A 15,419-nucleotide genomic window follows, 5' to 3' on the forward strand; every position below is an offset into this window, starting at 1 on the left:
CGTGAAAAGATGCTCAACATCATTCATTATCAGAGAAATGCAAATCAAAACCACAATGAGGTACCATTTCACCCCATCAGAATGGCTGCTATCCAAAAGACTACAAGCAATAAATGCTGGAGAGGGTGTGGAGCAAAGGGAACCCTCTTACACTGTTGCTGCTTCTGCTAAGTCACCTCAGTAGTGTCTGACTCTGTGCGACTCCATAGACGGTAGCCCACCAGGCTCTGCCATCCCTGGGATTCTCCAGGCAAGAATACTGGAGTGGGTTGCCATTTCCTTCTCTACTTACACTGTTGGTGGGAATGCAAACTAGTATAGCCACTATGGAGAACAGTGTGGAGATTCCTCAAGAAACTGGAAATAGAACTGCTATATGACCCAGCAATCCCACTGCTGGGCATACACAATGAGGAAACCAGACTTGAAAGAGACATGTGTACCCCAATGTTCATCGCAGCACTGTTTATAATAGCCAGGACATGGAAGCAGCCTAGATGCCCATCAGCAGACGAATGGATAAGGAAGCTGTGGTACATATACACAACTTAACATTACTCAGCCATTAAAAAGAATACATTCGAATCAGTTCTAATGAGGTGGATGAAACTGGAGCTTATTATACAGAGTGAAGCAAGCCAGAAAGAAAAACACCAATACAGTATACTAACACATATATATGGTATTTAGCTAATCGGTAAAGATAACCCTGTATGCTAGACATCAAAAGAGACACAGATAAATAGAACAGTATTATGGACTCTACGGGAGAGGGCGAGGGTGGGATGATATGGGAGAATGGCATTGCAGCATGTAAATTACCATATGTGAAACGAATCACCAGTCCAGTTTCGACGCATGATACAGGGTGCTCGAGGCTGGTGCACCAGGATGACCTGGAGGGATGGGATGGGGAGGGAGGTGGGAGAGGGGTTCTGGAAGGGGAACACATGTACACCCATGGTGGATTCATGTCAGTGTATGGCAAAATAAATACAATATTGTAAAGTTAAAAAATAGATAAATAAACTAACTTAAAATAAAAAAAATTTAAAAAAATAAAAATTATTCAAAAGATATACTTGGAGATTGAAAGGATGAGAGTTAGAGTAAGATCAAGAAAAAGAAGAGATGCTATCATTTTACATTTAGTCACTGCAAAAAAAAAAAAATGTGGCATCATGCCCTGTTAATTGATTAGAATCAGTTCATAGAAAAGTCATTTGACCTTAATGACTATATATTTAGTGAAAAAAAAAACTTATCCTTAAAAAAAATAATGTGGCATCATGCCCTGTTAATTGATTAGAATCAGTTCATAGAAAAGTCATTTGATCTTAATGACTATATACTTCGTGAAAAAAAAACAAACTTATCCTTAAAAAAAAAAAATGTGGCATCATGCCCTGTTAATTGATTAGAATCAGTTCATAGAAGTCATTTGACCTTAATGACTATACATTTAGTGAAAAAAAAAAAACTTATCCTTATCAGTTTTTAGAAACCATGTTGCCAGTTTGGAAGCCACTAGTAGAGACAAAGGGCTTCCCTTGTAGCTCAGTCAGTAAAGAATCTGCCTGCAGTGCAGAAGACATGGGTTCGATCCTTGGGTTGGGAAGGTCCCCTGGAGAAGCAAATGGCAACCCACTCCAGTATCCTTGCCTGGAAAATCTCATGGACAGAGGAGCCTGGTGGGCTGCATTCCATGGGGTTGCAAAGAGTCAGGCACGACTGAGCGACTAACACTTCCTTCCTTCCTTTCTTCCTTCCTTCCTAATAGAGACAAAGTTTTCAGGAAAACAAGATGGATGCTGCCTACTAGTACAACTTTTCAACAACAAAGTCCTTCTTCTAAACTATAAAATTATTAGTAATTCTTAAAAATTCTGTATACTGATTGCTAATTTCTTTCTAGTCTCCTAAAATAATGTGGGCTTTTTAAAATGCCATGGTAGTTCACATTGACTTATTCTCTGTAGATGAGCTTCCAGTTTTGCTCTATCTTGGAGCCTACCTAAGTTGTTTCTGCCATCAGGCTCTTAGCCCCAGGGAATAGATTCCTTCAGTTTCTACAGTACTCACATTAATGTGTTCATCTAACACAACCATGTTTGTTGTGTTAGTTGCTTAATGTGTCCGACTCTTTGCAACTCCATTGACTGTAGCCCGCCAGGACACAACTAAATGCCTGATTGTTTATTCAATAAACATTGAGTGTGTGCAATAAGCTGCTCCATGAGGATAAAGAGATCAATTAAATAAAACCCTTATTCTCAAGGTGTTTACAATTTAGTGAAGTAAAAAGTTCCCAAGTGCAGGACACTTACAGGATACAAAGTCTTTTTACATAATAATAATAATATAAACAATCATTAACTTTTTTTCAACTTGCAAGGTTATTTTTAATAAACTTTTTATTTTATGTAGCTTTAGATTTACAGGAAAGTTGCAAGAATATTAGAGTTCTGAGGTACTCTGTACCCAGTTTCCTCTGTTGTTCGTGTTACTGTAGTATATTTGTCACAGCTGAGTAACCAACACTGGCACATTATCAGACTTCACAGTTTTGAGAGGGTTTTCTTAGTTTTTCCGTATCCTTTTTCTGTCTGGGATCTCATCCAGCACACTACATTGCATTTAGTCATCATGTTGTCTTAAATTCCTCTGGGCTGTGACAGTTTTCAGACTTGACTTGTTTTTGATCACCTTGACAGTTTTAAAGAGTACTGGTCAAGTATTTATTCCTGGGTATGTGTAGTATCTTTCTCATGGTTAGATAGAGGTTTTGAGTTTTTGGGAGTAAGACCACAAAAATAAAATGCCATTCTCATTACATCATGTTAAGGGAACACACAAGCAACATGACCTATGACTGCTGATGTTGACCTTGATCACCCAGCTGAAGTTTTTCAGGTTTCTCCATTGCAAAGTTACTCCTCTCATAATCCCCTTTCTAGACTGCACTCTTTAAAGTGAATTGTATCCTACACTTACCTTAAGTGTATCCCACAACTGAAAGGGAATTATACTCCATTTCCTTGAGGCTAGAATATCTACAAAAATTACTTGGTTATCCATTTCAAATAGAGCAGAGTGTACACATCGATCCCAAACTCCCTATCTTCTCTCTTCCCCTATTCTTCCCCCCACCAACACTGAACCCCGGCAACCATAAATTCATTAGCTAAGTCCGTGAGTCTGTTTCTGTTCCATAAATAAGTTCATTTGTCTCATTTCTTTTTAGAAATGGATAACCAACAAGGTCCTACTGTACAGCACAAGGAACTCTGCTCAATGTTTTGGGGCAGCCTAGATGGGAGGGAGGTTTGAGGGAGAATGGATACATGTATATGTTTGGCTGAGTCCCTTTGCCATCCATCTGAAACTATTACAACATTGTTAATCGGCTACACTTCAATATAAAATAAAAAATTTTAAGTACTTGGAATTCTGAGCAAGAGACTAAAATTATTAACTTTTGTTTGAAGTTTTACATTAATAAACCTCTTTCAAATACATTATTTTATGGTCCCTGCTCAGAGAGAGTTTGCAATCAGGTTGGGGAGATCAGACTAACAGAGGAATAGTTAATAACTTATGACAATATTGTAAGAAATGTAATCCTGTACATTCATGTTCATAATGGCATTATTCACAACAGCCAAAAGATGGAAGCAACCCTAAATGTCCACTGATAAATGAATGGATAAACAAAATGTGATATATACATACAATGGAAGATTCCAGGCTTTCACTGCCATGGCCTGGGTTTAATCCCTGATTGTGGAACTAATCCCACAGGTGGTGTGGCATGACCAAAAAACAAGAAAACAAAAAAAAAGGGGAAGGAAATTCTGCCATATGCTACGAGATGGATGAACCTTAAAGATACTATTCTAGGTGAAATAAGCCAGTCAGTAAATGACAAATGCTGTATGATTCCACTTATGTAAGTTACCTAGAATAGTCAAATCTGTGGAGACAGAAAGTAGAAGCATGGTTGCCAGGGGCTGGGAGGGAAAAAGAGATTCGTTTAATGTGTACAGAGTTTCAACTTTGCAAGATAAGAAAGTGTTCTAGAAATGGGTTGTACAACATTATGAACGTACCTAACACTACTGAACTATATACTTTAAAATGGTTAATGTCACATTTTATGTTACGTGTATTTTACCACAGTTTTTAAAAGTTTTGAGATATCTAATTTTGAATAAGAGGATTTTAAAATAACTTGCCCTCCAATAGGGACCCACAGTTATACTACAGATCAGAGGCTGAGAAATAGCACCCTGTATAGTTTTAAAAACTATGAATTGCCAACATCTAAAAATCAGGAGATTTTACACGATACTCAGGATTTCTGGCTTCTTTTAAAAATTGAATTATTTGGCAACATTAAGTCCAAGGATTTCACATGGCAACAGTCAGCTGGAGCTGAGCGGCGCTTGCCACCTGGAGACAGGTCACTCTGCTGCAGTTTTCTGCAGCCCCACCATCTGTGTTGTGTCACACCTGGCCCATTTCACTCATTTTCATAACCAGCCAGCATGACTCCCTAAAAATAGTGGATGGTTGGTGAGCTTTTTTCCTGCTTTAGTGGACGCTAGTAGAGTGATATCTTAGTCCTCCACCACCTAGATTCCCTGTGCAATTCTATAACAGGGAGAAGTTTAAAACTCAGAACTTTGTGTATTTAAGGTACTGAAATAACAAGCCACATGGCAGTTCCTCTGAAACCTTTATCTAAGCCCACACTTTCTCGGCGTAGCCCGTAGAAGTCGAGGAAAAACAGAGCAAACTCTGTGAAATCTTCCGGGGAGAGAAGGCTCTGCTAGAATCAGCTTTGGTTTTGAGAGCACCATTTTAAGAGCATCTTGATCTAGTCTATTGTGATTCCTACCTCACTACCTCACTCCTGAAGTCTCAAAAAAAAAAGATTTTTTGAGTGTTCAAACAAAGAATCCAAAACTTTAGCACAAACAAAACCAGACGTGAAGGCTGTCACTGAAGTCCCGCACTACTTTTACCCTACCTGTGCAGAGGTGTGACTACACGCATGCAAACGGCTTGTGTACCTCCTGGGTACTTCTGCTTCTCATACACAACTCTATCCAGCTTTGGAAAAGGATTCAAGGTAGCAATTTTTATTTGGTACCGTCTCTGCTAGATACTCAAAATAGTCCTAAAGCCAGGGTTCCAGGGCACCAACATAGAACCACTTTGGGAGGCTCACTGAAATTCTCCATCCAAGCCGTGGCTTACACCTCCATTATGTGTGCTCAGGCCAGGGAAGAAGGAAGAATGTGGTCTAGAAGAGGGCCCCATTTTACTCCCTCCCGGGATTACCTGGCCTACCAGGGTGTGAAAGGATATTCCCCCACTTTGTGGGATATGAATGTGATGTATATTTTTGGTTGCCTTCCTAGGATCTAGGTCCCTCTTACTACTACCTAGGACCCCAAATTTCTCAGCTATGCAATTCGGGCTTCAAATGATTACCTATATATTTTAAAGGCTGTAGGAATCAAAAAGAGAATTACCCCATCACCTATCAGCAGAGTTCGATGAGTGGAGAGCAGTGAAGCCCACCTCCAGCTTCATGGAGAGCTAATCAGTATATCACATAGCCCTGGCCACAGTTTAGGGGGGAACATGAGATCAAGGGTGAATAAGGCTGAATTCTAGAACTTTTAATTGAGCAATCGGAAAAACACAATTTGCTTTCTCCTGTGGCTCATGAACAGGGTACATACAGATTTAAGAGTTTGGACATCATGTTGGGTCTACAGTGATGGGTCACTGCCTGAGAATGGAGACAAAAGTCACTGAGGCAAGCAACATAAAGGAGCCTCCACCCTGGATCGTTTGACTGTATGAGGTAACAAATCCCTCATTTGGCTTCAACCAGTTTGAGTTAGGTTTTGATTACTGGCAATAGAAAGGATCCTAATCAAGAGTGCAGTGAACACAACTTGACTGCTAAGTTTTGATGGTCTCCACTCTAATCACCATCTTCAATCACCAGTATTTTCAATTTCTTTTAAGACAGATCAATGTAGCTTACAACTGCATCAGAGTTTACTTGATCTGAAAAGAACTTCTCAGTATTTACGTATTTCAGCATAAAATTCTACGTAGTGGTTTACATTATACTTCTTTTTATACTCATCTTTTAAAAGGAAATTCAATCTTCTGACTTTAAGACATGCAAATGTGGGGCAATGATATATCAGTCTAAGGATTTTCTTTGGTAACAGGAAACATTTTTAAAGGGGAAAAATAAGGATTTTGATTATTATTAAAAGATAAAAGTAAAACTATAAGATACAGGCATTGGAAATATTTAGTTTCATGATATGCCACTGTTAGGCATTCTCTATCTGATTGTTAGAAATTATTCATTTCCTCAAAGAGAGAGAATAAATTGGTTGGGTATGCAATTTTGTACTATGCACTTTCTCTGCCAAGGCAAACGCTGAACGTTGCAGAACCATGAGAATGCTTCTGCATTTGACTTTGGTAGCTCTTGGAGCTGCCTATGTTTGTGCCGCTGGTGTAGGAAGCACCATGCATAGACTGGTGGCAGAGACCTTGACGCTGCTCTCCACTCATCGAACTCTGCTGATAGGTGATGGGGTAATTTTCTTTTTGATTCCTACAGCTTTTAAAATATATAGGTAATCATTTGTGGTGGCTAATTTTTAAAGATCTGTCATTAGTCTTGAAATTATCAGAAAGTTAGTATAAATATAATTGATAACCATACGACCAGCAAGCATTTTTACTAAAAGTTACGAGTGTTAGAGTGCTTTTAAAATGAATGTATTTCCTTTCCTTTTCAGAACTTGATGATTCCTACTCCTGAGAATACAAATGTAAGTTAAATCATGATTTGATAAATGATTGAGTGAATAAGCGAATTTCATATTTTAAGCTACAAAGCAAAGTTATCACTGGAATGATTTACTTTTCTCCATTTTGTTTTTATATGTGTGAACACAAAAGTATGTACTTAAAAATATTAGGAATGACTTTATAACAAGTAAAATCCATTAAACAAGTGGATCAGGCTCTCTGGTGATGTCAGTTCTCTATTTCAAAGAGCCTTGAGTCAGGCATTCTTCTTTCTTAGGTATTTAATGTCTTTTTTGCTATACTTTAAAAATTTATTTTTTAAATTGAAGTAGATGATTTACAATGTTGTGTTAATTTCAGGCATACAAAGTGATTCAGTTACATGTGTGTTTATATATACATTATTTTATATATATTGTTTTTCAGATTCTTTTCCCTCTTTTTCATATAGGTTATTATAAAATATTGAGTATAGGTGATACTCAAATAGGTCCTTGTTTATCTATTTTATATATAGTAGTGTGTATATGTTACTCCCAGATTCCTAATCTATCCCTTCCCTCTACCTTCCTCCTTTGCTAACCATAAGTTTGTTTTCTATATCTGTGAGTCTGTTTTGTAAATAAGTTCCTTTGTATCATTTTTTTAGATTCTACATATAAGTGATATATGATATTTGTTGTTGGTGATGGACAGAGAGGCCTGGCATGCTGCAATTCATGGGGTTGCAAAGAGTCGGACACGACTGAGCGACTGAACTGAACTGATATTTGTCTTTCTCTGTCTTACTTACTTCACTTAGTATGATAGTCTCTAGGTCCATCCATGTTGCTGCAAATGACATTATTTCATTCCTCTGATAGTTGAACAATAGTCTATTGTGTGTATATATACCACATGTTCTTTATTCATTCATCTGTCAATGGAAATTAGCTATTGTAAATAGCACTTCTTTCTACAAGAATCCCATATTGGGTGAAAGGAGCCTCCTAGTCTCCATTCAACTCTGACTACCTATGACTTTCCTCACTTTTATGTCTTTCTGAAACTTGAGCAAGTTAGGGTTATAATTTTAGAACCATGATCAGTAGACAGTAAAATACACAATGAATACCCTGTGTTAATATGTGTGTCATTCCTACATATTTAAATTATTATGATTGTACAAAGGAATTGCATATATTTAAAGTAAGTCATGGTTGTATTAAAATGTAAAATATATGATTTTATTAGTCTAAATAAAATAAAATTACCAGCTAGAACTACAAAAGGAAACTCATGTGAGGTCAATCAGTATTGTAGTTACATTATACTTCCTAAACATTTTAACTTTGGTTCAGTTCAGTTGCTCAGTCATGTCCGACTCTTTGCGACCCCATGAATCGCAGCACGCCAGATCTCCCTGTCCATCACCAACTCATGGAGTTTACCCAAACTCATGTCCATCAAGTCGGTGATGCCATCCAGCCATCTCATCCTCTGTCGTCCCCTTCTCCTCCTGCCCCCAATCCTTCCCAGCATCAGGGTCTTTTCCAATGAGTCAACTCTTCTCATGAGGTGGCCAAAGTATTGGAGTTTCAGCTTCAACATCAGTCCGTCCAATGAACACCCAGGACTGATCTCCTTTAGGATGGACTGGTTGGATCTCCTTGCAGTCCAAGGGACTCTCAAGAGTCTTCTCCAACTCCACAGTTCAAAAGCATCAATTCTTTGGCACTCAGCTTTCTTCACAGTCCAACTCTCACATCCATACATGACTACTGGAAAAACCATAGCCTTGACTAGACAGACCTTTGTTGGCAAAGTAATGTCTCTGCTTTTTAATATGCTGTCTAAGTTGGTCATAATGTTCCTTCCAAGGAGTAAGCATCTCTTAATTTCATGGCTGCAATCACCATCTGCAGTGATTTTGGAGCCCAGAAAAATAAAGTCTGACACTGTTTCCACTGTTTCACCATCTATATGCCATGAAGTGATGGGACCGGATGCCATGATCTTAGTTTTCTGAATGTTGAGCTTTAAGCCAACTTTTTCCCTCTCCTCTCACTTTCATCAAGAAGCTTTTTAGTTCCTCTTCACTTTCTGCCCTAAGGGTGGTGTCATCTGCGTATCTGAGGTTATTGATATTTCTCCTGGCAATCTTGATTCCCGCTGTGCTTCTTCCAGCCCAGGGTTTCTCATGATGTACTCTGCATATAAGTTAAATAAGCAGGGTGACAATATACAGCCTCGATGTACTCGTTTTCCTATTTGGAACCAGTCTGTTGTTTCATGTCCAATTCTAACTTTTGCTTCCTGACCTGCATACAGGTTTCTCAAGAGGCAGGTCAGGTGGTCTGGTATTTCCATCTCTTTCAGAATTTTCCACAGTTTATTGTGATCCACACAGTCAAAGGCTTTGGCATAGTCAATAAAGCAGAAATAGATGTTTTTCTGGAACTCTCATGCTTTTTTGATGATCCAGCGGATGTTGGCAATTTGATCTCTGGTTCCTCTGCCTTTTCTAAAACCAGCTTGAACATCTGGAAGTTCACGGTTCACGTATCGCCGAAGCCTGGCTTGGAGAATTTTGAGCATTACTTTACTAGCGTGTGAGATGACTGCAATTGTGCGGTAGTTTGAGCATTCTTTGGCATTTCCTTTCTTTGGGATTGGGATGAAAATTGACCTTTTCCAGTTCTGTGGCCACTGCTGAATTTTCCACATTTGCTGATGTATTGAGTGCAGCACTTTCACAGCATGATTGTTCAGGATTTGAAATAGCTCAACTGGAATTCCATCACCTCCACTAGCTTTGTTCATAGTGATGCTTTCTAAGGCCCACTTGACTTCACATACCAGGATGTCTGGCTCTAGGTGAGTGATCACACCATCGTGATTATCTGGGTCACGAAGATCTTTTTTATACAGTTCTTCTGTGTATTCTTGCCACCTCTTCTTAATATCTTCTGCTTCTGTTAGGTCCATACCATTTCTGAGCTTTATCGAGCCCATCTTTGCATGAAATGTTCCCTTGGTGTCTCTAATTTTCTTGAGGAGATCTCTAGTCTTTCCCAATCTGTTGTTTTCCTCTATTTCTTTGCACTGATCGCTGAGGAAGGCTTTCTTACCTCTCCTTGCTATTCTTTGGAACTCTGCATTCAGATGGGAATATCTTTCCTTTTCTCCTTTGCTTTTTGCTTCTCTTCTTTTCCCAGCTATTTGTAAGGCCTCCTCAGACAGCCATTTTGCTTTTTTGCATTTCTTTCCACGGGGATGGTCTTGATCCCTGTCTCCTGTACAATGTCAAGAACCTCTGTCCATAGTTCATCAGGCACTCTGTCTATCAGACCTAGTCCCTTAAATCTATTTGTCACTTCCACTGTATAATCATAAGGGATTTGATTTAGGTCATACCTGAATGGTCTAGTGGTTTTCCCTACTTTCTTCAATTTCAGTCTGAATTTGGCATTAAGGAGTTCATGATCTGAGCCACAGTCAGCTCCTGGTCTTGTTTTTGCTGACTGTATAGAGCTTCTCAGCAAATCACTTCAGTATTCTTGCCTTGAGAGCTCCATGAACTTTGGTTAAGGGTTAAATAAGGAGTTAATTTATATCATTTGTAAAACTCCTCAGTAATTACAAAAATTTTATCTATTTTTGGAAATTATATCTCACTGTGAAGTGGTCTGCTACTTGGAAAAAAGTGAAGTGAAGTTGCTCAGTCTTGTCCGACTCTTTGCAACTCCATGGACTGTAGCCTGCCAGGCTCCTCCATCCGTAGGATTTTCCAGCCAAGAATACTAGAGTGGGTTGCCATTTCCTTCTCCAGAGGATCTTCCCGACTCAGGGATCCAACCTGGGTCTCCCGCATTGTAAGGAACAAGTAAAACATTCTTTGGAGAAGGGAACTCATGTAAACAACACAACTAACTTCTGGGACCAAATTTTTAAACCTTGTTTTGATTATTTATTGTTTTTAAATCTTCCTCATTTAGCACCAACTATGCATTGAAGAAGTCTTTCAGGGAATAGACACGTTGAAGAATCAAACTGCACAAGGGGATGCCGTGAAAAAAATATTCCAAAACTTGTCTTTAATAAAAGAATACATAGACCGCCAAAAAGTAAGCTAAAAACATTTAGTGGAAACTTAGGTATATTTGTCTGGCTCTGCCTGCATTTATAGGAATTGACAGTTTCCTACAATACTTATTGTCTGTTCTTTTCACAGAGGAAGTGTGGAGGAGAAAGATGGAGAGTGAAACAATTCCTAGACTACCTGCAAGTTTTTCTTGGTGTGATAAACACGGAGTGGACAATGGAAAGTTGAGACCTACCTCTTTCACTGTAGTGAAAGTTTCTGGAGGAGGAGAAGGATGTTTTAATGCAACAAGGATGAGGGCCAACCAATGGTGGAGGCTTAATATTCAGGGTAATTGAACTTCAGAAGCAAAGTAAATATTTTAGGCATACAACTGTTTTACCTCACACAGGCAGAAAGCACACAAAAACAAAAAATTTGAGTTGTATTTCAGATGTCAGAATCACTGAAGTATTTTCCACCAGTTTGCTCCAGGCAAAATAGATACATATATATACTTTTATCTATCTTATTTAACATAACATTCTGTAAAATACCTGTTAATTTAATATTATTTATGAAATAATTGAGAACTTAGAAAATTAATATTTATTTCACCTTAAGCTATGTTTCAATAAAACAAAAATAGACAACTCTAGTTCAGTTTGTTGCTGGCCTTTGTCTTACTCCTGAAGTGAGCACAATCTGTGTGAGACCATGCTGAGTTTGAAAGTCTTTCCCATCTTCCAGGTGGCAGACGTGGCAGGTTGCTAGGTGTACCGCAGGTGGATGTGACCTAGTGGGACTGAATGGGGAAGGAGGTAGCAGGGACACGGGCAGGGGCTGAAGCCTGGCTTCCTCTCCACTATACCCAGAGACTAGGATGGTGCAGGCTAAATGGCAGGTGATGAATGAATGAGTGAATGAATGATTATAAGGGGTGGCCAGAGAATTCAGATGAGTTTCACCACTTCGCTCAGAGAGGAGGGCACTGTAGGAATCTGTATTTAGGTCTCTTTCTAGTCTATGAGAAGAATGTGGCAGATCAGTTTCCCACTGCCAGCTTGGGGAAGGAGCTGGAAATGCTCTTTGTGGAGCCCGGAGCACTGTGGACCTGGGGGAGTTCTTCACCTCACCTGACATTGTGGCCTAACAACGGGCAGAGAAGCACTGGTAGGCAGTTATATTGGGGAGACTCTGTTCTAGAGGTGCCCACTGTCTATATTCCCAGGGAAGAACAGCATTAGGCAGAACAACAACCCAATCAGCCTGTTTACCACTATCGATACCATATTCGAAAGTTCCTCTGCTTGAGGAAATTTCTGAAGCATTTAGAAAATATATTTTTTAAAGATATACTTTAAAACTGAGACCTGGGATTCAATCTCTGATCTGGGAAGATCCCACAGGCCACAGAACAACTAAGCCCATGTGCCACAACTACTGAGCCTGTGATCTAGAGCCTGGGACCCACAGCTCCTGAAGCCCACATGCCCCGCAGCCCATGCTCTGCAACAAGTCACCAGAATGAGAAGCCCTCCAACCACAACAAGAGAGCAGCCCCCGCTCACCGCAACTAGAGAAAAGCCTGAACAGCCAAAAATAAATTAAAAACAAAAAACAAAAAAAACCCTGAGACCTGAAGGAGAGGCCCAGTAACAATATTTATTATGTCACTAATTCCTTCCTTCGTTTACTGATCACAGGTCCTGTACGATGAGCTGGGAGAGAGCTGGGCACATGTGCTAGAGGGACTTACAGATGGTGCCCTTCACCTGGCATTAGCTGCATGGATTGCACGTGTTGTGCTCCAGTGCTTGTGTGAAGAAACTGCTCCTGCTGTTTCTGGGAATGGGAGAGGGGCCAGGGCCATCACACACAGACTCCCAGTGGGGGAATGCAAGTCCTTTTGTGCAAGAAGATGCATTTGCCTTCCAGCACAAACTCAGGCAAGGTAGTTAGCACTCTGCTGTGGCTTAGGTTCCCAAACTGTGCACCCACTAAGCCCCAAGATCTGGGGCTGAGCTGATTAAGAGATGTCATCAGCACAGCACCACGCTGAGTACTCTCGAAACTGACAGGAAACAGGAAACTCAATTTGAGAAGAGACTGAATGTCAGTTTAACTCAAGTCAGCAAATATTTATTGAGCTCCCGTTATGTTCCAGGATTGTTCTAGGAACTAGGATTCATCAGTGAATAAAAAGGACAAAATTCCCTGCCCTTGTAAACGTAGGCTTCTTTGTTTTGTTAAGTTGCTTCAGTCGTGTCCGACGCTTTGCGGTCCCGTGGACTGTAACCCACCAGGCTTCTCTGTCTATGGGATTCTCCAGGCAAGAACACTGGAGTGGGCTGCCATTTCCTCCTCTAGGGGATCTTCCTGACCCAGGGGTCAAATCTGCATCTCTTGTGTCTCCTGCATTGCAGGCAGATTCTTTACTGCTGAGCCTCTAGGGAAACTATATATATATAGTTTATATATACATATATATGTATATAACTCTCTCTATATATATGTATCTAATGGAATACTACTTAGCCATAAAAAGAATGAAAATTTGCCATTTGTAACATGAATGGACCTGGAGGGTATTATGGTTAGTGAATTAAGTCAGACAGAGAAAGACAAATACTGTGTGTTATCACTTATATGTGGAATCTACAAAATTAAACAGGTAAATGTAATGAAAAAGAAACAGACTCATGGATACAGAGAACAAACTGGTTCCCAGTGGAGAGGAGAGGAGGGAGGCAATATTGAGGTAATGATTAAGAGGCACAAAGTACTATGTATAAAATAAATAAGCTACAAGGATATATTGTACAGTACAGGGAATACAGTAAATATTTTATGATCATATAAGTGGAGTATAATCTATACAAGTTTTGAATCACTATGTTGTAGACCTGAAACTAAAATAATACTGTAAATCAACTATACTCAATTTTTAAAATAAAATTAATTTGGCAGGAAAATGTCATTTTCCCACTTCTTTATCAAGGTCCAATATAGTTATTGTGGATTTAAGGCTGGCCCATCCTGTCTAAAGTCCCACTCATCAACTCTTACCAATCTACCAGTCTCAGAGAAACCAAAAGCTATCAGGGTTGCATGACACTCACAGAAATGGAACTTCTTACACCTACCAAGGATTTTTAAGGTGGAAACAATGATTCCCCAGCTGAGTCTGTAAAACAATTCCAATCAGGTGGCCTCTGGTCAGGGAGAGGGAGACTCCTACAAGTTATATGAACCGCTTCCTCATCTAGGCCTGACTACTGCGGGGCTTCAGAACCTAGTACAGCAGAGGAGAGGGCCTGGCAGGCTCCAGGTTACAGAAAGACTTTCATGAGTCTTGTTTTCCCTCTCAAAAGCTTATTCCAATAAAAGAGCATCTATTTGCACTCTGCCTTAGTGATGCTGCTGTTAATGTCCAGTGGGAGGCGCCAGAGTGAGATATCAGGCTAAGTTTTGGAAGGACACAGAGGAACCTTTTCAGAGAACACCTCAACACAATGCATTTAAAACCAAAGCCCCCTCTCTGTCATTCATCCCCATCCCCTCAGACCTGCTGTTGCTGCTCTTCCTTGTCCTTCTTTGTCCTCTTCTTTCAAGGTTCCCTACTTGGCTAATATAACCATGACTACCTTCCTATTTAACTTACATGCAGAGTACATCATGAGAAACGCTGGGCTGGATGAAGCACAAGCTGGAATCAAGATTGCTGGGAGAAATATCAATAACCTCAGATATGCAGATGACACCACTCTTATGGAAGAAAGTGAAGCAGAACTAAAGAGCCTCTTGATGAAAGTGAAAGAAGAGAGTGAAAAAGTTGGCTTAAAGCTCAACATTCAGATAACTAAGATCATGGCATCCAGTCCCATCTCTTCATGGCAAATAGATGGCAAAACACTGGAAACAGTGGCTGACTTTATTTTTGGGGGCTCCAAAATCACTGCAGATGGTGACTGCAGCCATGAAATTAGAAGACACTTACTTCTTGGAAGGAAAGTTATGACCAACATAGACAGCATATTAAAAAGCAGAGACATTCCTTTGCCAACAAAGGTCCGTCTAGTCAAGGCTATGGTTTTTCCAGTAGTCATGTATGAATGTGAGAGTTGGACTATAAAGAAAGCTGAGCACCAAAGAATTGATGCTTTTGAACTGTGGTGTTGGAGAAGACTCTTGAGAGTCCTGTGGACTGCAAGGAGGTCCAAGCAGTCCATGCTAAAGGAGATCAGTCCTGAGTGTTCATTGAAAGGACTGATGTTGAAGCTGAAACTCCAATACTTTGGCCACCTGATGTGAAGAGCTGACTCATTTGAAAAGACCCTGATGCTGGGAAAGATTGAGGGCAGGAGGAGAAGGGGATGACAGAGGATGAGATAGTTGGATGGCATCACCGACTCGATGGACATGAGTTTGGATAACTCCGGGAATTGGGGATGGACAGGGAGGCCTGGCGTGCTGCAGTCCATGGGGTCGCAAAGAGTTG

At 40.0% G+C, this 15,419-nt stretch overlaps 2 protein-coding genes across 5 annotated transcripts in view; one reads left to right on the forward strand and one right to left on the reverse strand.

Moving 5' to 3' along the window:
• The window catches only part of RAD50 (RAD50 double strand break repair protein), a 259,106-nt gene that overhangs the window by 121,906 nt on the left and 121,781 nt on the right, over positions 1 to 15,419 (reverse strand). The gene's annotated exons all lie outside the window — the stretch shown is intronic.
• Positions 6,493 to 11,167, forward strand: IL5 (interleukin 5). Its single transcript, XM_081498882.1, has 4 exons — positions 6,493 to 6,636; positions 6,843 to 6,875; positions 10,833 to 10,961; positions 11,069 to 11,167. The coding sequence occupies exons 1-4, from the start codon at positions 6,493 to 6,495 to the stop codon at positions 11,165 to 11,167; spliced, it is 405 nt and encodes a 134-aa protein (XP_081355008.1).

This window comes from Giraffa tippelskirchi, chromosome 6 (genome assembly GCF_054371585.1).
Source record: "Giraffa tippelskirchi isolate mGirTip1 chromosome 6, T2T-mGirTip1v1.2.pri, whole genome shotgun sequence".
Lineage (NCBI taxonomy): Eukaryota > Metazoa > Chordata > Mammalia > Artiodactyla > Giraffidae > Giraffa > Giraffa tippelskirchi.

Excerpts from the sequence above, each read along its gene's own strand:
- IL5 (XM_081498882.1), top strand. The coding sequence starts at position 6,493 with ATGAGAATGCTTCTGCATTTGACTTTGGTAGCTCTTGGAGCTGCCTAT. Across the intron at positions 6,876-10,832 it reads CTACTCCTGAGAATACAAAT|CACCAACTATGCATTGAAGA; the intron begins GTAAGTTAAATC and ends TTCCTCATTTAG. Across the intron at positions 10,962-11,068 it reads AATACATAGACCGCCAAAAA|AGGAAGTGTGGAGGAGAAAG; the intron begins GTAAGCTAAAAA and ends TTCTTTTCACAG.